The 26,844-nt window shown below is 37.7% G+C and overlaps 1 protein-coding gene across 4 annotated transcripts in view; it reads left to right on the top strand.

Annotated features, from left to right (window-relative positions):
* The window catches only part of ANK2 (ankyrin 2), a 249,644-nt gene that overhangs the window by 210,052 nt on the left and 12,748 nt on the right, over window positions 1–26,844 (top strand). For 2 of the 4 annotated variants that reach the window (XM_063108814.1, XM_063108813.1), the window contains 10 exons: window positions 1,449–1,677; window positions 2,464–2,589; window positions 5,855–5,977; window positions 7,907–7,939; window positions 9,830–9,851; window positions 12,729–18,977; window positions 20,519–20,593; window positions 22,515–22,646; window positions 23,606–23,749; window positions 26,087–26,372. In XM_063108814.1, the coding sequence (XP_062964884.1) occupies window positions 1,449–1,677; window positions 2,464–2,589; window positions 5,855–5,977; window positions 7,907–7,939; window positions 9,830–9,851; window positions 12,729–18,977; window positions 20,519–20,593; window positions 22,515–22,646; window positions 23,606–23,749; window positions 26,087–26,372 (7,419 nt within the window). The remainder of the gene's footprint in view (window positions 1–1,448; window positions 1,678–2,463; window positions 2,590–5,854; window positions 5,978–7,906; window positions 7,940–9,829; window positions 9,852–12,728; window positions 18,978–20,518; window positions 20,594–22,514; window positions 22,647–23,605; window positions 23,750–26,086; window positions 26,373–26,844) is intronic. The other 2 variants (XM_063108815.1, XM_063108816.1) reach the window with 1 other exon arrangement.

The raw sequence follows: 26,844 nt of genomic DNA on the forward strand, positions 1-26,844 counted from the left end.
TGTTTTGTGGGAAGATGTGAAAAATAAATAACTAAAATCAAACCAATTAAAATACCCCAATAAAAGGGAGGAGTTATTATGTTATCATACTAATAATTTAACACACAGACAGTTGAAGAAACAGTGAATAAAGTATAGTTGAGTCTGTAGAAAGAGGAAGGGTCATATCCAGTGCCTGCCACAGGCAAGGAAGTATGCTGAACCTTAAAACCAGAAAGCAATTGGAATAAGCCAGACACAAAAGGACAAATATTGCATGATTCCACTTACAGGAGGTACCAAGAACAGACGAATCCATAGAGACAGAGAGTGGAATAGAGGTTACTAGGGGCTGGAGTGAGGGGGTAAATGGGAGTTATCGTTTAACGGGTACAGAATTTCTGTTTGGGATGATGAAAAGCGCTGGAATGGACAGTGGCGATGAGTGCACAACATTGTGAGTGTCCTTAACGCCGCTGATCTGTGTACTTAAAGATGATTAAAAATGATAATTTTTATGTTATGAAGAGAGAAAGAGAGGCTAGGAGGATATGGAAATCTCATGAATGTTTAAAGATTATGGGAAATGAGTCAGGGGAAGGAGAGTAATATAGAAAGGTTTCAAAGCAAGAGGATGTGGAATAAACTTTTGGAAGTGCATAAATAGCAAATTGGAAAAATGTCCATCTAGTGGCCTCTACTTTCTCCATGAAGTTATCTTTCTTAGGGCCTATGGTGAGAGGGGAAGCTCAAGGAGTGTCATAAAGATTTAGCAAAATTACTGTACTGAATAAAATGATATCTGAGCAAAAAGTTGCCAAGCAATGTCACAAACTGAGCTGAGGCTGGAAATCATAAAGTCATGGACCCAATAATTTCTTCTATGAATTATAATCAGCCATACTTGGGTGTTCTGGAGCAGATTTTTTAAATGGTTGGATTTATTTAATCTTGTTGACTGGATAGTTCCTTGGAAAAGAATGATGGGATGGGGAAATGCTGAGTAGATTTTGTTGAAAAAAGTTTCCAGACATGAAATGAAGAATAGGAGGGGGGATTAGGAGAGATAGAAACTCATACACTGAGATTATTGTCACAATGTCTGATAATGAGCTTGTGCCACCAGACGATTCTAAAACACTGAAGGTGTATTTCAGAAGACTGAATACACAGAAGAGTTTCCAAGGAAGAAAAATACAAGTACAATATTTAATAGCTGATCTTAAAATCCTGATACCCCTTTCTACCCCTCATTCCCTTCTGCCTTCCCATCTGTTCTCCTAAATGTTCTCCCATCCCCCCTCTTTCTTTCCCTTTTCTTTGACTTTCTCTCATTATCTCCCTTTCTCACTTCCTTCTTTTTCCAAGAAGCATTTGATGAGTACTTTGATAATATTGAAGGAACTGATTTTTTTTTCGCAAGTGATATACCATAACCTTTAGATAACTGACTTTACTTCTTTTTGTAGGTTCTGGCTGATAGATTGTCGACAGATCCAGGAATCTGTTACCTTTGCATCACAAGTGTACAGAGAAATTATCTGTGTACCTTACATGGCCAAATTTGTAGTGTTTGCCAAATCACATGACCCCATTGAAGCCAGGTTGAGATGTTTCTGCATGACTGATGATAAAGTGGATAAGACCCTTGAACAACAAGAAAACTTTGCTGAGGTGGCCAGAAGCAGGGATGTGGAGGTACTGTATTAACAACAACAATTTATTCTGCGTTATTATACCTTTATTAACAGACTATACTTCAAATAAAACTTAATGAACAGAGTCATAATAAAAAGAAAGACCAGTCCACATCTGGATCAGTTACAAGGTTAGAATTCAAAATCAGCCAATTTTAGCCAGTTTGGACCTATCCAAACTGATCTCAGTGTATGTGAAGAGGTAAAAGGATTCCTTTAAAGATTATTTGAGGAAAAATTATGAGTTACTGATAATCTCAAAGTATGTAAGTGACTATAGCAATTTAGATATTTTTAGCTTGTTATTTTTATAGTAAAGAAAACAGTCTGGGAAGTACATCCTTTTGCGTAAATGTTGATGTAGGATAGTGCTTTTCTTTGTTACTCTTTCTAGGTCTTTGGATATTGAAGTTCAATAATCTGACTCATTGTGATGTCAAAAGTCAGCCAATCTGAAATTTAAATTTAGGATTTAAATATGTATTGGTTTTGTGAGGTAACATGATACAGTGTTAGAAATGAGAACATTAAATGCCACCACTCATCTGGAGATTCCAGTTATTAATGAGAAAAGAGTTATTAATAAGAAGAGAGAGTGCTGGCACATGCTTTGCCACAGATAAGACAAAATGTCAGTTGGCAATTTAAAGATTGTTGTTATATATATTTTAAGAACTTAAAATTCCATGTAGTACTACTGCTGTGCTTCTTTGTGTAAATAACAAGTTATAATTGCAGCTATTTTATTCTGTGTTATTTTATTCTGTTTTTCTCTGTTCTCTCCCAGGTATTAGAAGGAAAACCCATCTATGTTGATTGTTTTGGCAACCTGGTGCCATTAACCAAGAGTGGCCAACATCATATATTCAGTTTTTTTGCCTTCAAAGAAAACAGACTTCCTCTCTTTGTCAAGGTAATGTATACATGGAATTATGTAATGCATTTTATTCAAGATAAGGAAAGATTTGAATTTTTTAGTAGAAAATATTTGCTTTTCAATCATGTCCAGTGATTTTTAAAAACCATATCTGTACTGCAATGAACACTGGAGTACAGGTAACCCTTCACCATGATGATTTCCATTCCTCTGGGTATATTCCCAGCAGTGGAATAGCTGGGTCATATGGTAGATCTATCTGCATTGTAGCACTATTTACAATAGCCAAGAGTTGGAACCAGCCCAAATGTCCATCATCAGACGAGTGGATAAGGAAACTGTGGTATAGCTACACAAAGGAATACTATTCTGCTATAAAAAAGAATGAAATACTCCCATTTGCAACAGCATGGATGGACTTAAAGAAAATTATATTACGTGAAACAAGTCAGGCACAGAAAGAGAAATACCACATGTTCTCACTTATCTGTGGGAGCTAAAAATAAATAAATAAGTACACAAACAAATGGCGGGGGGGGGGGGCGGGAAGAAGACACAATAACCACAATTCCTTGAAGTTGTTAAGACAAGCGAACAGATATGAGGTTGATGGGAGGAAGGGGGGACAGGAAAGGAAGAGGGAGGATTTGGTAAAGGGACACAAAAATCAATCACATTGTATATTGATAAAATAAAATAAAATTTTTTAAAAAACCCATATCTGTAAAGTTTTACAGTCCTGAAAAACCAATCATTTTTATTTTTGAAGTTCAGAGTCAACCTTAATTTTTAGTTACAGACTATGTTTAAGGATGAGAACAAGGACAAATAATAGCCAATTTATTAATTAGAAACACTGGCCACTCTTTTCCAAATTTGAAGGGAAGTCTGTTTTGTTGCTGTTGTTGTTTTGTTTTACTGTTACTACTTTTAAATATTTATGCTTAGATTTTAAAAATATTTGTAAATTTCACAAGTGTGGAGACCAAAAGAGTCATGGGACAACTTTTTGTAATAAAATCTCTCAAAAGACCCAGGATATCATGTAAGCTAATAAGAAGTCATCCCAGAGAGAATTATAGACTTGATATACTTTCATAAATTCATTCAACAAACACTGCATAGACACTTCAATGTAACATGAATTTGTTGTCTCTGTTTAGGAACATTAATCCAAATTAGGGATATGACAGTGATGTACACAAGTTTCATTCAAGATTTCAGTTCTAAAGAGGACACAAACTTGTGAACAAGATTCAGGGAAATAATAATTCTGCTCTGTTCTATTTTCCAGCCTCTCGTTTTCTTTCCTGTTTCTCATACTTTATTTCACTAATTTAGAGGTCCTAATGCTCAGTCCTCACAGATATAGTATAGGCTGGTCTCCGTAAGTTTTTTTTCTGGTCTTACCTCAAGCTACTAATTCCCAAATTGTTCATCAGCAATGACTTCTTTTATTATGATTTTTCAAGCATCTTTTATTAAGTTTTCCCAAGACTTCTACTGAGTCCCCCATTGTACCCTTTCTGGTTCAATTATTTTTGTGTGATTAATGATAGTTTCTTATAGATCACCACATTAAGCAGTAACTGCTGAGGGGTAATCGATCCATTTACCATAGACAGCTGCGTGATTAAGCTAATATTTGATATCATTGATGTACTTGAGTCATTCTACAAACAACTCAATACAAAAATGGCAAAGGATTTTAATAGACAATGCTCCAAAGAAGATATACAAATGGACAATAAGCACATAAAAAGACACTCAACAGCTTAAGGAAATGCAAATCAAAACCAAAATGACATATCATTTCATACCCATTAGGATGGCTATTATTAAAAAAACAGAAAATAAACAAACACTGGCAAGGATGTGGACAGATTGGGACCCTGATGCGTTGCTGGTGAGAGTGCAAAATAACACAGTTCCTGTTAAAAACAGTATGGTATTTCCTCAAAAAGTTAAATATAGAATTTGCATATGATCCAGCAATTCCACTTCTAGAAATATACCCAAAAGAATTGAAAGCAGGGACTCAGATACTTGCATACCAGTGTTTTTACAAGCATTATGCACAAAAGCCAATAGATGGAAACAACCTACGTGTCCATTGACAGATGAGTAGATAAACAAAATGTGGTATATAAATACAATGTAATATTACTTGGCCTTAAAAAAGAATGGAATTCTGAGACATCGTACAATATGAATGAACCTTGAAGACATATTATAAATGAAATAAGCCAGACAGAAAAGGACAAATATTGTATGGTCCCACTTGTACGAAGTACCTAGGGCAATCAAATTCATAAAGACAGAAAATAGAGGGGCAGTCGCCAGGGGCAGGAGGAAGGGGCAATGGAAAATTATCGTTTAATGGATATAGTTCCAGTTTGGTAAGATGAACAAGTTCTGAGGATAATTGATGTGGTGGTTATACAACAGTGTGAATGTACTTAATGCCACTGAACTGTACACCTAAAACTGGTTAATATGATAAATTTTATGTTATGTTTATTTTACCACTATCAAAAAGGAATGAAATTCTGATACATGCTGCAATATAGATGAAAACATTATGTTAGTGAAATAAGCCAGACACAAAAGGACAAATATTGTATGACTCCACTTATATGAAGTACCTAGAATAGGCAAAGCCATTGAAACAGAAAGAGTAGAGGTATCAGGGGCTGGGGGAAGAGAGAAATGGTGAGTTATTGTTTAATGAATACAGTTTCTGTTTGGGATTTTGAAAAGTTCTGGATAGCGGTAATGATTAACAACTCTGTGCACGTGCTTAATGCTACTGAATTGCACACTTAAAAATAGTAAATGTTATGTTATGTACATTTTACCACAATTTTTTTAAAAGCTGAATAAGTTCTGGAGATCTAATGTACAGCATGGTAACTATAGTTCATATTGGATTGTATACTTGAAATTTGCTGAGAGATCTTAAGTGAGAAAAGGAGGGGATAATTATGTGAGGTGACGGATGTGTTAGTTAGTTTGATTGTAGTAATCACTTCACAATGTATACATCATCAAACCATCACATTGTATACCTTAAATATGTACTATTTTTATGTGTCAATCATACTTTAATAAAGCTTAAAAAAGCTAGATGATTTTTAAAAAGTCATTCTAAATGGTGATAGGAAAAGAGAAAAAGGAAGACCCCTGAATTCTTACTTAGCATTAACAAATGAATTTTATTCTCCCTTTTCAAGTATCACCTAAGCAAAATAAATAGTACACATCAAATATGGGTGTAGCATATGTGTCTTTCTTGTTCAAGGTACGAGATACCACTCAGGAACCTTGCGGACGACTATCATTTATGAAGGAGCCAAAATCTACAAGAGGCCTGGTGCATCAAGCTATTTGCAACTTAAACATCACCCTGCCGATTTATACAAAGGTATTGTCAAATCTGCTGTCGTGCAATTCAGGCAGTGTAAGAACTGATTTTCAAATCCCTTAAAATGATAAAAACAAAGACACTGAATGCAAGCACACAGAACAACCATTTTGGTTCCCTGTCAAATTTATGATTTTCCATTTAAGTAAGGAAAAGGTAGTTCCACCTTTTTTCACATTAAATGCACTGTGATGAAAAAATTCTATTAACACTTATTGGATGTAGAAGAGAGAAAATTGGGTTTAAGCTTTAATTCTTTGAACTAATTTTTAAAAATAAAATAATTGGCTTTGTCTTCATTATTGATTTTATTTGCTCTCCTGAGACCATATTTGTGCATTTGACCTACCCAAATATTAGAATTCATTAGCTTCCGCTTACTACTAATTCACAAGCAGATTATATATTATTAAATTCAGAGCAACCTCATGGTATTTTATCTTTTTTGCTAAAATATTTACCGATTCATCTTATAACCTATCATATTTTAGGAGTATTAAATGAATTTTTTTAACTACTTTAACATGATTAGTATAAAAAATATCCCCATGTTACAAGCAGTAGATTTGAAACTTGTTGAAAAGGAAAAAAATTATTAATTCCTGACCCAAAGTCTACCTATAGGCATTACTTTCTTTTCAAACCTCTCCTCGCTATATAATTTCTTGAGTACTTTGATTAATTCAAGAAGACAGCTGAATTAATTATATGTTGTTGATAACTTCTTTTTTATTATTTTTAAGTCTTTTTTTAACCAACGTCCTTCTTTGATAAGAAGCTCCCACATGACAATCTTCAGGTGGTTGCAGCATATTGTCAATGTGTGTACTACAGGCTGGGGAGGGAGGTGAGCTGAGAGCTGGAGGAGAAGCAGGGATGTGTTTAAAATCCTGAATCTGGACTCCACAAAACACAAAACAAAGAATTTCCTATACTTCTTTTTCCCTACCACATTGTCAAATTGTATATTTTGCTTAATTAGTTATTCTTGTAAATAGAGATCAGTCACATAGAGAAAAGCTCATATCAACATGTTTGACATTGTAAATTCTTATTAGATGACAAAAAATGAAATATTACCTATAAACGTAAATATACATGTAATGTCAAGAATTGGAATATTGCAATACATATACCAACCCAAATGAGCAGAATCTAATTGTACTCCAGTGGTGCAGAATGGGGTTTGTAGTGCCGATCAATAGTGAATCACTAGAGGCAGATTGTTGAATAAGAACCATAAAGAAATATGTACTGCTGTAGGCAAGCCACCCGCATGATATATACAGATGAGGGAGCTTTTTCTGATTTCAATAAGCTTTCAATGTGCTATGAAAAAGGCATTTAATTTATTATTATATTTTATTTCTAAATCAAGACATATCAGATACAGTAATTAATGTTGTAATGGCCCAGGACAATTTTCTATTTAGTTACTCAAAACCGAAAGAAAAAATACCAAACATTGTACATTTAAGATATACTGTAGAATTTGGTAACTCTTTATTATAATAAAATTCCTAAATATTGCCTGCACATTGAAAATATTTTTACTTATTTGTAGCTTCTTACATTTTCAACCAGTATCTGTAATGCCTGTGATATAATCATTATCATTTTAATAGACAAATGCTATCAAATTCACTAAATGTCAAACTTTGAGATTGATAGTGATCTAGCATCTGAAATTAGTATATTTATAATTTTGGTTCTTCTGTCTCTCAGATCTACAGACTTTTGTATTTAAATCAGCACTCTTTAATTGTTCTGCCTGTCTTCTGTAAACTGTTAGTAAGAAAAATAAGAGTATGCTGACTGTGTGTTTGCCTGTTGATGTTTGTTGGCAGGACAATTACTCTTTTCTTCTAAATACTCTCTACTCTTCCTTCTCTCTTTTTTCCCTCTTTCATGGCATCTTGGGGCGGCAAGGAATCAGAGTCAGATCAAGAACAGGAGGAAGAGGTAATTTTATGAAAGTGTCACTTTTTCATGGCTGTGTCATTGCTAGAACCATCAATAAGACCACATGGTTAACGTGTGTTCTTAGAAAGGGTAGGCGGTTGTTCTTAGTAATTAAAAGGCACAATTTTACTTAAACTCTCTAAGCCTCTGTTTTCTCATCTGTGGACTGACTTCAGAGAATAATAAAGTTTCCTTGTAAACTGTTGCCCTGTCTCTATGTAACAATATACATTTCTCTACCAACGACTGATGGCTAAACCATTATCTCAGTGGTTCTCAAAAGTTAGAGTGAAGATACCTGGAGGTCAAAACTCTTTTTATAATAGTACTAAGACATTATTTGCTATTTTAACTCTCATATCCTCACAAGAGAAGTTTTCCAGAGGCTATATTGCATGTGATGACATCATCATTCTGACAATTAACAGAATGTGTGATTGTGTATTCTTGGGTTCTGACATTTTCTCAGTTTAATTTGTAGTACAGGTACTTATTTATACATATCACACATAAGCAAAACTTCTTTGGGCTACTCACTATTTGGGGGAGTATGAAGAGGTCCTAGGACCAAAGAAGATGAGGATCACTGAGATCAAAAGACATTAGAGCATATAGTTCCTTCATTAGACTATAATAACCTTATAATGCAGAACTATACTAATAATGAGCATTTGTCATCAAGTAAGATCTTTGCTAAGTGTTCCACATATCTTATCAATACTAATCTCTTTAAGCCACCCTGAGGTGTGTACTATTACATCATAGATGAAGAAACCAAGTCTTAGAGAGGTTACTTTGAATAAACAGCCATTTGAATTATACCTGCTTCAGTATTTAAAGCAAATATGTTCACCTCTCTTATAAAGATCTGAAAATGCCCAAGTATTATAATAAAAATGAAAGAAATCATTGGAAAACTCCTTATATCTACCTATTAATATATCAATTCCTATTTTTAAGGTAGACAAATGCAATTATTAATTACATGTAAATATTTTCAAATATAGTAGTTTTACCTTTTTAAATGTTACTCTGATGAATTTGAAATGCAAAAATATGAAGAAAAAAACATCAAAAAAATCACCAGTTTACAACGTAAGACTCTATCAGTTCAGAGGATGCCCCCAAATTCACTTTTTTTCTGATGTCTTGGCAGTGGAGCAGAGTGAGAGGGGTGACTATAGACTTACTGCCCTGCTGTCTATAGTCAGATACTGAGGTCATTCCTTCCTGCAGTTGTACAGTCCCTCTTTGTCTCAGACTCAATTTCCTTCCAGTAGTCGGTGACTCTATCACCACAGCTGTTAAAAAAAATACTGCCACACCTTCTTGAAAGAGCAGTAATACTATGAAACCAACTTTATTATGTTCACAAATGAATTTTTTTATTAGGTGTAAGATTTTTCTGTTGAATATTTTCAGGAACTATTCAGGGCAATAGATCCAGTTTGTTTTCTTTTCAGGATTTGGAATGCTGGCTTGTTATTAATGATAATGAAACTACTTCTATAGAATGTATCACTCTGGCATGCTGTTTGTCCTTCTCTTTTTTCTCCACTAAATTGACACTTATTGACTAATACTTACTTTACCCTTTTTCTGACCTTTTCCCTAATGAATATGTATTTCTAACATCAAATGCACCCTGGGTCATATCTTCCCAGGAATAACAAGTTAGAAAGGACTTTCCACCTGTAGTGTCTAGAAACAATTTTTTTTTCAAAGTTAGGATGCGACTCTCAGGAAAAACTGTAGCAAATTACTCTGACCTTCAAGCTATTGGTGTTACCCCCATGTGTATAATTATGAATAAGAACTTATTGTGCACATCAGAGGCTATGAGCCAAGATGCTATTTGTAACTATTCAATTTATGTATGTTTTCTTTCAGATCGATATGACATCAGAAAAAAGTAAGATCTTAAATAAAATTGAGTTTGTTTGAAAGCTGGCTACAATAAAGAGTAGCATGAATTAAGATGCAAGCTAGTTACCATTACTAACCACTATAATATTTATGTTTCTATATTATCCTTATTAATCATTAATATATACATTAAAGCAGCTTGGCCAGTTAAATTACAAATATATCTAATTTGTGAGCTAATTAGCAGTAAAAAGCGATGATTATTCATCTAAGCATTCACTTTCTTTTGACATCCCTGTTAACCCTGGTATTGCTGCTATGCTTGTTTAGAAACCCACCCTACCGTTTTGTCCATTTGTTAGCATAACATTGTCATCTCATTATTTTTTAAGCACTGACATGGCAGTATCACTTTTTATGTAAAGCAACAGTGACTTCTGTAGAGAGCTCATTATTTTTGTAGGATCCACCTGCAAAAGTGATACTGTCTAATAGTTCTTAACTGAAGCTAACTCCCCCCACCACACCCCTCATCCCTCCCTTGCACCCCTTACTGTGGTGAAGTGTAACGAATGTCTTTAGGGCTGATGTCTAACAGACTTTTGTAAAAACTTTCAGTGCAGGGAGAGTGGGAACTAGAGGCAAGAATGCAAAAATTAAAACCTCCTGGATGAAATTACTAATCATCACAACAGCATGTTATTAAAGGGCTAATTTTAAATAATGATGCAAATCTCAATCCTGATCTAGTACAGAGAGAACTGGTTTTTACAGATCTTGAAAGAGTTATATTAGAACTCATTTCAGGTTTGTGATATTCAATCAACATTTTAGTTTGGCCTAGTTCCACTGACTCTCTGGCTTCTTGTGTGGAAACTCAAGTTGAATTTTATAGGCTTCTTGCTTTTATGCCCCTTTTTAATGCTTTAGAAAAAATTTAATTTAATTTTTTTTTTTTTTTTTTGTCGTTTTTTTGTGACCTGTAAGGGGATTGCAACCCTTGGCTTGGCGTCGTCCTCACCGCACTCAGCCGCGGTCCCAGCGCCACACTCTCCCTAGTGAGCCACGGGGTCAGCCCAAAAATTTAATTTTTAACGTTATTGCGTTTAAGATTTATTTAAATTTACTATATTTCAGGATGATATTCCCAAAAGAAGAACTCTTAAATCCATGTTTAATATGATCATCTGGCCCTATATAGTGCCCTGAGGACTTTTTTTTTTAAGTTCTTGCACAATGTAATTTACTACTCAATTCATGTTAAATCATTATTCAGGACTACTAGAATATTTGAGATTCTGGATGTTTTCATTAGTTTATATAATTGAGTAACTGTATTGATATAAATTATTTAATATTTTTTATATGCATATTTCCATACTATGTCTCCTCAACAAATATGGATTCTCTCAAGAGAAGGCACTTTTGTTATACTGACATATTATCATTGCCTTCATTGAGTCCTCTTTTTTTTTTTTTTTAAGTGATTTTATTTTATTCTCCCACATTCTTCTTCAGGACTACTGTGTTTATTTAAATGGCCGTTTACTTTGCTTCTTGGATAAAATTCAGTAGTAATTAAAATAATCCATCAATCTGGCTCAACTGTTTAAAAAAAGAAAAGAAAAACGTTACCATGTTGCTATAATGGCATGATTTCACCTGAATGTTTTAAAAGTTTCAAATAAAAGCTTGTATTTGGTTTTGTTTTAAAAACAATCACTAAATAATCTTCATTTAGGTATAAAATAATCTCTAAAGAAGGGCTCTGTTGAAAGGACTCTTCCCTAAAGTCCTTTTATGAGTAAATCTTAAAATTGAGTTTGACTAAGTTTTCATCCTTGCCTTTAATGGGTGCAAGCCCCTACAACCTACCCCTCAAATGCACTACACTCTGCAACCTATGTATGGACTTTTAGGGAAATGAATACACTTCACCACAGTAATGTTTTACATATTTGTTCTAATTTCTTCCCATCCTCCTGCCCATGCGTTTCAGCAAGGCCGCCTCTCCCAGCAATTTTACTCCACCTTTGCTTTGCATGGAAATAACTTGGCTTACATAAACTGTGCGTGTGTCCTGTGTGACTGTCTCTAATTTGGGTTGCTATGCATCACATTTTAACTTTGGACTCACATATAAGTTTAATCACAGTTGTTTCTGTTGGTTTTCTTTCCTTTCCTTTATTTCCCTCCTTGGTCTGTTCATTACGTGTCTAAACAAGGAGGTTGTTCCAAGGAAAGAACCATGCCTCTAAGCACCAGACCGTTTGTTTCATTGTTAGGTGTGAATTTCCCTTAGATGAAATGCCGGTTTGCAGCTGATTCAGATATTTTATATTGTCATTGTATATTGGCAGAACCAAACATACTGAATTCCAGATTTTTATATGATTAGAAAATGTATGTTCATCATTAGATGTTAATCTGAGTTTGCTACTACTGGCTTTCTCCTAGAGGAAATCAACTTTCTGCAGTTTCTAATGCTTTTTTCTTATTTTTTCCCCATAATTTTATTTTTGTTTCAACATTGATCTGTAACATTTGAACAATCTTGAGATACCTCTCTGTAATTTCACTGTGTTCTTTCTGTTTTGATTTGTGATGGGTTTTGTGTGTGTGTGTGTGTGTGTGTGTGTCTTGATTACTTGTTATTGCTTTGTTGTATGTGTGGATGTGCTACAAGTGAGAAAATTAAGCAAGTTATTTCCTGCTCATTTTTCCTTTTCAGTTTTTTTTTTTTTCTGTTAGCCTTGCTTTGCTTTTGTACCCTGAGACCTTGTGGATCCACCATTCCCAGCCCATTTTGTTGCCCTTCCCACCACAACAGGAAAAGACACTGTGTCGTTTCAGTCTTGAATACATTTGCCAATCTCTTTTTTGATTTCCATTTTACTTTCAATGTTTTTCATTCACATCAAAGATGATGAGACAGAATCTACAGAAACATCTGTCCTGAAAAGTCACCTGGTTAATGAAGTTCCTGTCCTAGCAAGTCCGGACTTGCTCTCTGAAGTTTCTGAGATGAAACAAGATTTGATCAAAATGACCGCCATCTTGACCACAGATGTGTCTGAGAAGGCAGGTGCTATTAAAGTGAAGGAGCTGGTGAAGTCTGCTGAGGAAGAGCCAGGAGAGCCTTTCGAAATCGTTGAAAGAGTTAAAGAGGACTTAGAGAAAGTGAATGAAATCCTGAGAAGTGGAACTTGCACAAGAGATGAAGGCAGTGTGCAGAGCTCTCACTCTGAGCGAGATTTACTAGATGAGGAATGGGTTATTGTCAGCGATGAGGAAATTCAAGAGGCTAAGCGAAGAGCACCTTTAGAAATCACTGAGTATCCATGTGTAGAAGTTAGAGTAGGTAAAGAGACCAAACTAAAAGCAGAGAAAGACTCAACTGAGCTAGTGAACTACCTTACTGAGGATCTAAATTCCTATGTGTCTCTTCACGAAGAGCAGCCACAGGCAGTTCAGGATATGGCAGGGGGGAAATGGGAGGCTCTGGCCACTGACAGGAGCTCTGAAAATGAAGGGAAAGATATATCCCCAGATGAGACACAGAGTGCACAGAAACAACCCAAACCAAGCCTGGGAATAAAGAAGCCAGTGAGAAGGAAATTAAAAGAAAAGCAAAAACAAAAAGAAGAAAGTGTACAGGCTAGTGCAGAAAAAACTGAACTTAAAAAATGTAGCTCAGAAGAGTCATTAGATGAAGACCCAGGTTTAGCCCCTGAACCTCTTCCCACTGTAAAAGCCACATCTCCTTTGATAGAAGAAACTCCCATTGGTTCCATAAAGGATAAAGTAAAGGCCCTTCAGAAGCGAGTGGAAGATGAACAGAAAGGTCGAAGCAAGTTGCCTGTCAGAGTCAAAGGCAAAGAGGACGTGCCAAAAAAGACCACCCACCGGACCCATCCGGCTGCGTCACCCTCTCTGAAGTCAGAGAGACATGTGCCAGCATCTCCTTCCTCCAAAACAGAAAAACACTCTTCTCTTTCCTCCTCTGCAAAAACAGAAAGGCACCCTCCAGTATCACCATCAGGTAAATCCGAGAAACACTCTCCTGTGTCACCCTCTGCAAAAACTGAAAGACATTCGCCTGTGTCATCATCAAGTAAACTTGAGAAACACTCACCTGTATCACCGTCAACAAAAACGGAAAGACACTCCCCCATGTCATCTACAAAAATAGAAAGACACCCACCTGTTTCACCTTCAAGCAAGACAGACAAACGTACACCTGTATCACCATCTGGGAGAATGGAGAAACATCCACCAGTATCACCTGGGAGAACAGAAAAACGCTTGCCTGTTTCCCCCTCTCTGAGAACGGAAAAGCATCCACCTGTGTCAACTGCTGGGAAAACTGAGAAGCACCTGCCTGTGTCACCATCTGGGAAAACAGAAAAGCAACCACCTGTATCCCCCACCTCAAAAACAGAAAGAATAGAGGAAACAATGTCTGTTCGGGAGCTGATGAAAGCTTTCCAGTCAGGTCAGGACCCATCTAAACATAAAACTGGGCTCTTTGAGCACAAATCAGCAAAACAAAAGCAGCCACAAGAAAAAGGGAAAGTTCGAGCAGAAAAAGAAAGGGGACAGATAACTCAGAGAGAGATGCAGAAAACAGAGAGCCAGACAATTAAGCGAGGCCAGAGATTCCTGGTAACGGGAGCTTCAGAGTCCAAAAGAGGGGTCCGCACTTCCTCCCTAGGGTTTAAGAGAGAAGATGCAGTTGGAGAAAAGGAGAAAGCTCTCCGCCACCAAACACCTGAACCCATTCAGTCAGCACCTGAAGAAGAAAGCCATGGAGAGAGCGAAGTCCCCAAAGAAAAGCTGGTTGATGAACAGGGAGACATGGATCTCCAGATCAGCCCAGACAGGAAGACCTCCACTGACTTTTCTGATGTCATTAAGCAAGAGTTGGAAGACAATGACAAGTACCAACAATTCTGCCTGAGAGAAGAGACTGAAAAGGCACAGCTTCACTTAGACCAAGTGCTCACTAGCCCTTTCAACACAACATTTCCACTAGATTACGTGAAAGATGAGTTCCTTCCAGCTCTGTCTTTACAGAGCAGTGCTTTAGATGGCAGTTCTGAGAGCCTAAAGCACGAAGGGATAGCAGGCTCTCCGTGTGGCAGCCTGATGGAGGGGACACCTCAGATTAGTTCAGAAGAAAGCTATAAGCATGAGGGCCTAGCAGAGACCCCTGAGACAAGCCCAGAAAGCCTTTCCTTCTCACCAAAGAAAAGTGAGGAGCAAATTGGGGAAACAAAGGAAACCACCAAGTTAGAAACATCAGAAGAAATTCAGTCAGAAAAAGAACATCCCACAGCCAAAGACATGACTGTTGGTTCCGAAGAGCAAGAGGCTGCAGTCACCGAGGGCTCAGAGCCCTCTACTGCGTGTTCTCAGGTGACCCTCGACCTAGACCCTTCCAAAGACATATGCCCCGAACAAGAAGGTGATTACCCTGGCAGCTCTAGTGTATTATTAGCAAAAGAAACACCCAAGGCACTGACTGAGGAAGTGTCCTCTGATGAAGGGCAACTTGCATTTGGTAGTTCAGCCCACGAGACACAAATTGATAGTGAGTCTCAGGGATCTCCAGCCATCTCAGATGAGACAACAGCCTCTCCCCTGCCTGACACTTCTGTAAAGACCGACGCAGGAACTGAATCAAAGCCCCAGGGAGTCATTAGAAGTCCCCAAGGGTTAGAACTTGCACTCCCTAGCCGAGATAGTGAAATCCTCAGCCCTGTGGCCGATGAGTCATTAGCAGTAAGCCACAAAGACTCTCTGGAAGCCAGCCCTGTGCTAGAGGATAACTCCTCACACAAAACTCCTGATTCTCTGGAACCAAGCCCTCTGAAAGAATCCCCTTGCCGTGATTCTCTTGAAAGCAGCCCTGTTGAACCAAAGATGAAGGCTGGAATTCTCCCAAGTCACTTTCCCCTTCCTGCAACTGTTGCCAAAACAGAACTCTTTACAGAAGTGACCTCCGTGCGGTCCCGGCTGCTCCGAGACCCTGACGGCAGTGCTGAGGATGACAGTCTGGAGCAGACGTCGCTCATGGAGAGCTCCGGGAAGAGCCCCCTTTCTCCTGACACTCCCAGCTCTGAAGAAATTAGCTATGAGGTCACACCTAAAGCCACAGACGCAAGTGCTCCAAAGCCAGCTGTGATTCCTGAGTGTGCAGAGGAGGATGACTCAGAAAATGGGGAGAAAAAGAGGTTCACACCTGAAGAGGAAATGTTTAAAATGGTAACCAAAATAAAAATGTTTGATGAACTTGAACAAGAAGCAAAGCAGAAAAGGGACTACAGAAAAGAACCCAAGCAAGAAGAATCTTCTTCATCTTCTGAACCAGATGCTGACTGTTTAGCAGATGTGGATGAATCAAAACACATGCAGAGTGTGGAGGGTGAGAGCAATGTCCCTGTGTTAGTGGCTTCAGAGAGCAGAAAGGTTTCTTCCTCCTCAGAAAGTGAGCCTGAATTGACACAGCTGAAAAAAGGTGCTGATTCAGGCCTTTTACCAGAACCAGTTATTCGAGTGCAACCTCCTTCCCCACTTCCATCCACCATGGACTCCAATTCCAGTCCTGAAGAAGTACAATTCCAGCCTATAGTTTCCAAACAATATACTTTCAAGATGAATGAAGATACTCAGGAAGAGCCGAGTAAAGCAGAAGAAGAAAAAGGTTGCGAATCCCATCTAGCTAAAGACAGTCACACTCTTTTCACTGATGACACAGATAGGTCTTATGATGATCTAAACAGAGACACTGATCACCCAAAAATCTGTGATGGCTATGGGTGTAAGGCCACAAGTCCTAGCAGCTCAGCCACTCCTGTCTCTTCAGGTCTCCAGAGTTCGACTGGTGATGATGTCGATGAGCAGGTAGTCATCCATAAAGAATCCTTAGCTCTCCAAGACACTCATGAAAAAGATGCAGAAGAAGAGCCTGATGTTTCTATGGTGGAATCTCCACAAGCACATTGCCCCAGTGAAAGCTCTTCATCGATTTCTCCTTTGCCTCATTGTCCAGTATCTGAAGGAAAAGAATTAGAGGAAGACATATCCTCTACATCTTCTGCTACAAAAATGGAGGTCACAAAAACTGACCAAACATTGGAGAGCTTTGACTGTTCCACTCAGGACTTATCATCCACTACTACTAAAACAGATAGACTTTCCGTGGATGTGCCAGTGTCTGACCTAGCTGAGACCGATGAAATCTATAACCCTCAAATCATAAGCCCTTATGAAAATGTCCCTTCCCAGTCTTTTTTCTCTAGTGAGGAAAGCAGAACCCAAACAGATGCGACTCACACCCCAAGTTTTCACTCTTCTGAAACATATTCTGCTACTATTGCTTCTTCTGTTGAAGACGTGGTAGTGGAAGCCTCCTCTAGTAGAACTGTTTCAAGCAAAGAATCTAATTTTGAGGGCCGGAACATGGAGATAGAATCCAAACAAGAAAATACCGCATGGGAAATGCAAACAGATAGAGCCTCCTCATCTTTAGAGCCTACTGTACCAAATACACCAGCAGTCATTGGTGAACAAATAAGCAAAGTCATCATCACAAAAACTGATGTGGATTGTGATTCCTGGAGTGAAATCCGTGAAGATGATGAAGCCTTTGAGGCCCGAGTAAAAGAGGAAGAACAAAAGATATTTGGTTTGATGGTAGACAGACAATCACAGGGTACCACCCCTGACACCACTCCTGCTAGGACTCCAACTGAAGAGGGGACCCCAACAAGTGAGCAAAACCCATTTCTCTTTCAGGAAGGAAAATTGTTTGAGATGACCCGAAGTGGTGCCATTGATATGACCAAAAGGTCCTATGCAGATGAAAATTTTCACTTTTTCCAAATTGGTCAGGAATCCAGGGAAGAGACTCTCTCTGAAGACAGGAAACAAGAGGCTACTGGAGCTGAGCCCATACAGCGAGAGACATCAGCTGAGTCATTAGCACTTTCAGAATCAAAAGAAACAGTGGATGATGAAGCAGACTTACTTCCAGATGACCTGAGTGAAGAAGTAGAGGAAATACCTGCTCCAGCTGAACTTAACTCCCAAATGGGGATTTCGGCCTCCACTGAAATGTCAATGAAAGAGGCTATTTCTGCAGGGGCCGAGGACCTCCCCACCATGCAAGTGAGTGATACACCTCTTCAGTCTAGTGTGCAGCAGATAACGTGCCCTGACGCCCCCGAAACAGTTGTAAAAGTTCAGTTAGATTTTTCCACAGTCACCAGGTCTGTGTATTCAGATCGGGATGATGATTCTCCTGATTCTTCCCCAGAGGAACAGAAATCAGTGATTGAAATCCCTACTGCACCCATGGAGAACGTGCCTTCTACTGAAAGCAAATCCAAAATTCCTGTAAGAACTATACCCACTTCATCCCCAGCACCTCCGTCTGTGGAGTATGAGCGTTCATTTTCTGAAGATTTTCTATCCAGTCTGGAGGAGGAAAGTAAGGAAGATGAAGCAAAACCAAAGTCCAAAATCCCCATCAAAGCACCCGTCCAAAGACTGGAGCAGCAGCTCTCACATCTAGACTCATCTCTGCAGAAGACTCCTCAGGGACAGGACATGACAAGCAGAGAAGCAGACAATAGAAGCAAATCTGAATCTGATGCTAGTCCTTTGGACCCAGTGACCAAATGCGCAGTGAAAACTAGAAGTTACACTGAGACAGAAATTGAGAGCAGAGACAGGGCAGAGGAGCTTGAGTTAGAGACAGAAGAAGGGGCCACAAGACCAAAGATATTTGCATCCCGATTGCCAGTTAAGAGCAGAAGCACCACATCTTCCTGCAGGGAGGGCATGAGCCCCACAAAAGAAAATAAGGAGCAATTCTTTGACCTTTACAGAAACTCCATAGAATTCTTTGAGGAGATTAGTGATGAGGCTTCCAAGTTAGTGGATAGACTTACACAGTCAGAAAGGGAGCAGGAATTAGCTTCAGATGATGAAAGTAGTAGTGCCCTGGAAGTTTCAGTAATTGAAAATCTACAACCTGTTGAGACCGAGCACTCAGTTCCTGAGGACATCTTTGACACAAGGCCCATTTGGGATGAGTCCATTGAGACTCTGATTGAACGCATCCCTGATGAAAATGGCCATGACCATGACCATGACCATGCTGAAGGTATTTGCCAGCCACTGGGATTCCCTGTGCTACGCATGTCATAAACTTGATATAGTTTTTTTGAACGTTTGTTTTATTTGGTGATTTGTGTCTCATTTTCTTTAAGCTTTCTGTAGTGGTTAATGTGTTTGTGTAAGCCCTTTGTGTTTTGTGCTTTCTCTGTGTACTCTTGTCTATGAAAACAATCTCAAGATTGAGTAATGAGAATGCTTATGGAAAACATAAACATAATAACTAGGCAATGGTGATCTTGCTTTTCTTTAGCTGCTGCACGTAAGGCCATGCAAGCTTTGAGTTTTGTTGTTCTGAAGTCCCAGGCTTAGCCTCAAATTAAGCACTTTTGCTTTTGCACATGAATATATTGGTTTTTTGTTTCACAGTTTGAGGACTCATTGCTTTTTCTTCTTACCTTTCATACTCTAAAATAATTTGTACTTACAATTTTGTAATCATTAGGAAGCCATTTGCTCAAGAAGATTTTGCATATCATGAAAATCCAATTGTTGTGGATCTGATTCTGATTCAGAAAGGTTGGATTTCAGATACCACTGGTAAACACTTTAAGCAAACAAACACAAGGTAAAAATATGCTGTTCATTTATGTGGTAGATGAGTGGAGAATGTACTTTGATTAGATGCAGCAGACAACAAAAACTCAAACTTTGCACGATTTAAGTTAACTGTGAGGGGATGATGGCTCTTTGAATTGTAAAAGAGGAAACCATGGATGGCTTTGAGAAGTAGCCTCTGGTCTTCCAATATCTCTACAATGAAGACTATTATTCTTAAATTTGGGTTATACAAAATTTCATGATACTATGGTCTTAAATGCTGCCCATCAATCAATGGGAGTTAAAACTGGGAAAGTTATAGTTGGTAGTGGGAGTGAATATTACATGAGCTTACTTAGTAGCAAGCACGCAGAACGTTCCCCAAAAGACATATGCATCCTAATACAACACACACATACAAGTGCACATGCTCTCATCCTCTCTTCTTCCAAGGTCACCAGGACCAAGGCAGATGTTGTTTCTGGCCGTGCTAGATAAACCCAGAATGGTCTGATCAACCTCGTGAATCTCTGATGTGATTTCTTTCAGACGTGACCTGGAAGTGATCTATATCTCCAAAGGCAATAAAGGATGTTCTAACCAATTACTCCACTTCTGCATCTCATTTATGATTTTTCTGGTGTTTCATGAGCAAGATGATTGTCTTCTGGTGGGCAATATTCTCTCAGATAATTTACAAGTAAAGTCCTAAGATTACTAGAAATCAGCAACTTATATAATTATGTTCAATAACTAGTCTTGATTAAAGAGATATGGAAGCAGATGGTTTTCAGAATTCATAGATTTAATCCCCATTCCACCCCAGAAATCAGACAGACACACAATTTAATATGACTTAAAATGTAATAGCTAATTTGTGCTCCTATCAAATATTTGTATAAGTGACTTCCTTTCTTTGGATCAGTCATTACTGTGGTTCCTCTCCTGTCATGGACAATCTTTGGCCATTCTGTTTTTGACCTTCTGTAGATGCACAGGATGAGCAAGAACGGATCGAGGAAAGGCTGGCTTATATTGCTGATCACCTTGGCTTCAGCTGGACAGGTAAAATGAGTGTGACCCATTTTTCCAACAAAACCTGCTTGGTTTAAATGACATAGTTGCATCAGCCAAGTGTCATTAACAATGGAAAAGGTCTTTTTTTTCCCTCTTTACTTAAGGAAGATCATGTGTCAAAGTGAAAAGAGTAATAAACTACCAACTAGAAAATTCAGGCCCTGCATTAGCTAACAGTGTAGCCCAGAGCAGGCATTTTATCATCTCTGAAATTTAGAATAATAGAACTTCAGATCTGAAGATTTTGAGAATACACCAACCTTCACCAGCCCCCTTTGGCAGTTGTGGATATCTAAATTTGGGGGAGATACTGTGTTTCAAAACTACTGTTAGATATAACCAGGGCCCCTTCTTTTAGATACCTTATATCAGATACCTTATATCAGATACCTTCATAGTAAACAATACTAAAATTTGCTTTGGGTGAACATTAAAACACATATGAATGAGATGTTTCATTAGTTTTTTGAGAAATGGGAATACTTAAGTATAGAAATTATATATTACATAGTTTATTAAGGTACAATGAATTCTAAATTTTTTTTTTTACAGATCATGATTTGCAGGTTTTAAAAACTATACCCTTTCATCTACCTGTAAAAACATATTAAAGCAAGAATGTCTATCTCTGGCTGTCTTTCTTTCTTTCTTTCTTTCTTTCTTTCTTTCTTTCTTTCTTTTGTTTTTAGTCTGGTTTTCTTTTATATCACTTGTGACTACTTCATTGAGACAAAGAGTATAAAGGTAATAAAGATTTGGTGATGAATAGGAGTCCATACTACTCTTAAAGATAATTGAAAATTTAGAATAAATGACAGGAAGCAGGAGAAATAGCCATTTGCTCAGTTTTAATAATTGTAAAGTAATTACAAAATACTTATCAGACTTAATTAAATAAGGGATTTAGGGAAGGGAATGATATCAAAATATTTCTGGTTAACATTAAAAAGGTGACATTCATAATTATTTATTGTGTTCCTTAAATATGTACGTATTTCTGTATACATATTAAATGTAATATGTGTATATTTAATAAAAATTGAATCTCTACAACCATACAAAATGATATAAAATAAAAAGTAAAAATGTAGTAAATACGTCTCTCACACCTACTTCTGGTCTTCTATCCCCGTGCCTCAAAGGTAATTACTAACACTTTCTCATGTATTTATGCCTATTATTTAAAAGTAAGCAAAATTTTACTTAATATTTCTTGTAAATATTCTATCAGCATAGACATATCAATTTAATTCTTTTAAATGGCTATTTAATTTCACTGTATGCAGGTTTCATAATTTTATCATTGACCTTTGTTGATGGATTTTAGGTTTGTTCCTGTTAATGACAATACACATCCTTATGCATTGGTATACTTTTGTGAGTATATCTATAGGGCATATTCTTAGAAGTAGAATTGCTGGGTTGAGGATATGTATGTTTTTAATTTCAAAAGATATTGTCAAATTGCCCTTCAAGGAGGTCACCCCATTTACACGCACACACTCCATAATGTACAAGCATCCACACTAAATGTTTAATGGCAGAATTTAAAGGAAAATGTAGTGGCTTCTTCTGTAGGTCAATTAGTGCTTCCCAGACCTTTTATTCACATGTCTTCATTTTGTAATCAAATGGACCTGAATTGTACATATTTTGTCATCACTGCTTCACACTTACTATTTCCACTATCACAGTGATCAATTCTATACTTAATTTTGAGGGAAAAAGACTTACAATTAGTATTAGAAGAACAAAGCACATATAAGTCACTTCTAATATGTAGAAATAAAATGTTAAAAACCCAAAACAGCAATACAAAGAATACATAATTTACAAAATCACAAAGGAAAGTGTAGAAACTCAAACCTTGAAGTTAATGGGTTTGCAAAGTACTGTTTTTCTCTTCTAGAATTAGCAAGAGAACTGGATTTCACTGAGGAGCAAATTCATCAAATTCGAATTGAGAACCCAAACTCCCTTCAAGACCAGAGTCATGCACTATTGAAGTACTGGCTAGAAAGGGATGGGAAACATGCTACAGGTAGGTGGGGAACTATATGTAATAGGTATTAGACTAACGCTGGAAATGTCCTGTTCAACAACCCCATTCTTGCAAATTCAGTCAAATAATAAAATAACAAATGCCATCAATCTGAAGTACTACTATAAGCAAACAAGAATAAGCTATTGCCATTTTTAAAATATACACGTTGCATAAAAGACCTTGCACTATACGCCCATGACTAGCATTGACAAGTGGGAAATGATACCAGCACTGGCTGCTCACAGGAGTGTTGTTCAAGTCCTAAAAATTTCTAAATATTGATAGTGGATGCAATTGCTTATTTCATTGGTTGTGCATTATCTTCAGTTCCTGCTTGCTTTACTCCTAAATAACTTAAGTGGGGAAAAAATGTCAAGTAGACACTCTACATAGTAATTTATATATGATATTCTGACCACATTGAAAAAAATGGTAAGTGATACAGACCATAAGTTCTTCTCATTCCTCAGCTGGTCTAAATTTGCCACTTCCTGTAATGTCTTCTGAAGAGCTTAGGGAACTCTCCTATGTATATCCAGTCTACATTTATCATTCCTTCTCTTTACATTCTCAGCAGGATTCTCAGATTTAGAAATAAAAAATAGAAGGGCACTCAGTTATATTTCAATTTCAGACAGTCAACAAATGCTTTTTAGTATAAGTGTGTCCCATGTAATATTTGGGATGTATTTCTACTAAAAAAGTATTGTTTTTTAATCTGAAATTCAAATTTGACTGGGTGTCCTGTATGTTACGTAGCAACTCTCCTTTTAGGGCTTGTGCCCATGCTGTGCCAACTTTTTTGTGTGTATCTCTTTATTTTTACAAAAACTGTTAACTGGGTTTTGGTTGCTTCCTGTACAAATATCAAAAATTTAGTAAGGCAACTAAATAAAAAGAGATTTTAAAAAGAGTGCCACTCAGATATGGTAACTGTTTTTTCTCTAATATCTCAGATACCAGCCTCATTGAATGTCTCACCAAGATCAACCGAATGGATATTGTTCATCTGATGGAGACCAGCACAGAACCTCTACAGGAGCGCATCAGTCATAGCTATGCGGAAATTGAACAGACCATTGCACTGGATCATAGCGAAGGTCAAGCAGAGTGTGTGTGTGTGTGTGTGTGTGTGTGTGTGTGTGTGTGTGTGTGTGTGTGTGCGCGTGCGTGCTCACGCGCACATGTGCACACATGTATGTGGTTAAGTCAGGCACTGGACCTACTGTCTCTCTCTTTCCAGAAGGTAGACCATGGCCTTTGGTGATCATACATTGTTTCCTTGCTTCCCAGAGACATCCCTGCACATTTTATAGCCACCCCCACAACATCCACTCAGTCTTTGTAATTTCACCATCGACATGGGTGATCCATCTAATTATCTGTCCTCAGTTTTGTGATAGCTTTTCTGATACTTGTATTTTTTACTATTTTTATCATTTCTTTGCTCACAGCCAAGACTATTTCACAGCAAGACTATGTCATTGCCAAGACCATGTGATTGCACTACTTCTAAGTCCTAACTTACAGCATTTACTTCTTCTTTTATTCCTGGATCAACAATTCTTCAGATCCACTTGGGACTTCCAACCATTGGCCCTACCACCTTCTCAGTATTAAAGTTTCTCTGATCTATCCTCATTCATTTGCATGCTCAATCTTTCTCTCTCTCTCACCTCTACCGTGTACCTTCTTTTCTTCCTTCAAACCTCCAAAATTTCTCTTCTCCTTATTTATTCTCAGCTGATGACCAAGTTTTATATTTCTTAGAAAAATAGGAATAATCAGAAGCAAATGTTCATATTCTTCTACCACAAAGTCTACTTTACCTTTCCTCCTACTACAATGGATGAAATTTCTTGTTTTGCAAAGGCATCATGTCTTTTGTACTAGATTTCATTACTTTTACCCCATGAAGAACTTACCTCTTGCAAGTATTAATTCTGGCTTCTTACAACTGGACCATGTCCAACAACATTAAAACAAGCATTTTAATAGGTCCCATCTTTTTTTAAAAAAAAAAAGCGAATAACTCCTTTCACCCTACATGCCGCCAGAGTGTTACTGCTCTGTTTCTTCTACCCATTTTATAGGAAACTTTTTCACAAGAATAGTCTGTACTTCCTCTCTCTACTTCTTCTCTTCTCATTCTCTCTAGAACTGTCTCTGTAATCCACTTTATTCAGTCTTGTAGAATTTAACAGTTCAGTTGCATTCTCACTGCAAAATCCAGTGGGCAGCTCTCAGTCTTCACCTTACTTCATCCTTGGTAACATTTGACGCAAATAATTAATCCCTTCTTCTTAAAACATTTTCTTCATTTACTTTTTGTAACACTTTTTTTCCTGCTTTACTGGCTATTCCTCCTCAGTCTCTTTTTCTGTGCCTTCTTACTTCCCATAGATTTAAATGCTGTTGTGTATTAGTGTTCAGCCAGAACCTCATAGCTTGTCCCCCTCTCCTCCCCCTACTCCATTAGTCCCAGATGCCTGGCCTCCTTGCTGTTCCCTGAGCACCCCAGCATCCTCCTGCAGGGCTCTGGCACCTTCTGTTCCCTCCACCCTGGAGTGTTCTTCCCTCAGATCATCAGATACCTTTCCCTCTTACTTTATTTAGGTCACTGCTCACATATCACTTCCTAAGGGGAGCCTTTCCTGACAAGTCTGTCTAAAATACTAGCCCTATTTATTTAGCACCTTTACCCTAGTTTACTTTTCTCCCAATATTTATCATAAATAGGTATCTGCAGAAATGCAAGTTCAGTGAAGACAAAAGCTTTTTCTATCTTTTTCAGTGCTGTATATCCAGCATCTACTGCATAGCTGATGTTGAATGTATATGTGTTGAATGAATGAATAGATGAGTGTTGATTACTCCTCTGCTAAAAATCCTTCAATGACTCCTCGTTGCTCTGGATATAATGAAATTCCTCAGCCTGGCAGAGAGACTACATAAAAAGAGTACTAACCTCGGAGTGTTGTGATGAGGATTAAACAAGTTAATACTTGCAAAGCTCTTAGGACAGTGCCTGACACAGAATAAATATTCAAAATGTATTAGCTATTTATCATTATTATTAACTCTCAGTCCTCTTACCACTTAAATTCTATGCCTTGACTGTCACAGTCAAGTTCTACCTATCATTAGGTCTCCTTAAGATATTAGACTCTCAGCATTTCCTTTCCAAATTCTGAGTTAGGTGCCCCCACATTCATTGGCTGGCACCTGTGGCCCAGTCACACTGCATTTGAATTGAATCTTCCTTGTCTAGGTTCCCCTAGATGACCAGCAGCTTGAAGGCAGATGCAATGTCATGTTCATCTTTGCAACCTGTGGGCCTATCTGAGGAAATGGGACATGGTGGTTACTTAATTAATGCCCATTTAATATAGGTGAGCTGCAATTAAATGCTTACTTTCAATTGTTCTCCCCTGTAGGGTTCTCAGTCCTTCAGGAGGAGCTACGCACTGCACAGGACAAGCAGACAGAGGAGCAAGCTGTTTCTAAAGAAAGCGAGCCCTGTGATCACCCTCCCATCGTCTCCGAGGAAGACATTTCTGTCGGTTATTCCACTTTTCAGGATTCCATCCCCAAAACTGAGGGGGACGGCTCAGTAACAGCACCTTTTCCCCAAACTCATGAGGAGCAAGTTCAACAGGATTTCTCAGGGAAGATGCAAGACCTGCCTGAAGAGTCATCTCTCGAATATCAGCAGGAATACTTGTGAGTTTTAAAAGAAAGCCTATCAAATACAGTTCGAAAGTTAACAGGCCAATATGGTTAGGTGCTGGGCATATACAAGCACAAATAATTTTAAAATAATTTTTGAGTGACCCCCACCAATAACAAATGCTCTAGCCATATAAAAAAAAAAAGTGAAATATTTGAGACATAATTGTGACAGGATTGTGTGGCACAGACCTGCTTGAACCAACTTCCAGTTCTGTGACATCAGACAAGTCCTTAACTGATTTGAATCTTCATTTCTACATCTATAAATTATGAAAATTATATCTATTTTACTTATCTCACAGGGTCAAAGGTCAAAGATATGCCTGTGAAAACATTGTTTAAACTGCAAAATTTCATGTAGACAGCACAGTTATTAGTTGTAGGATTGTGCACCTCATTTGTTCTGGAATGCTTCAAATCTGGTTGGTTTGGAGCATGCACAGTGACCATGTAGCTACGGCAG

This window comes from Cynocephalus volans, chromosome 9 (assembly GCF_027409185.1).
Source record: "Cynocephalus volans isolate mCynVol1 chromosome 9, mCynVol1.pri, whole genome shotgun sequence".
NCBI lineage: Eukaryota > Metazoa > Chordata > Mammalia > Dermoptera > Cynocephalidae > Cynocephalus > Cynocephalus volans.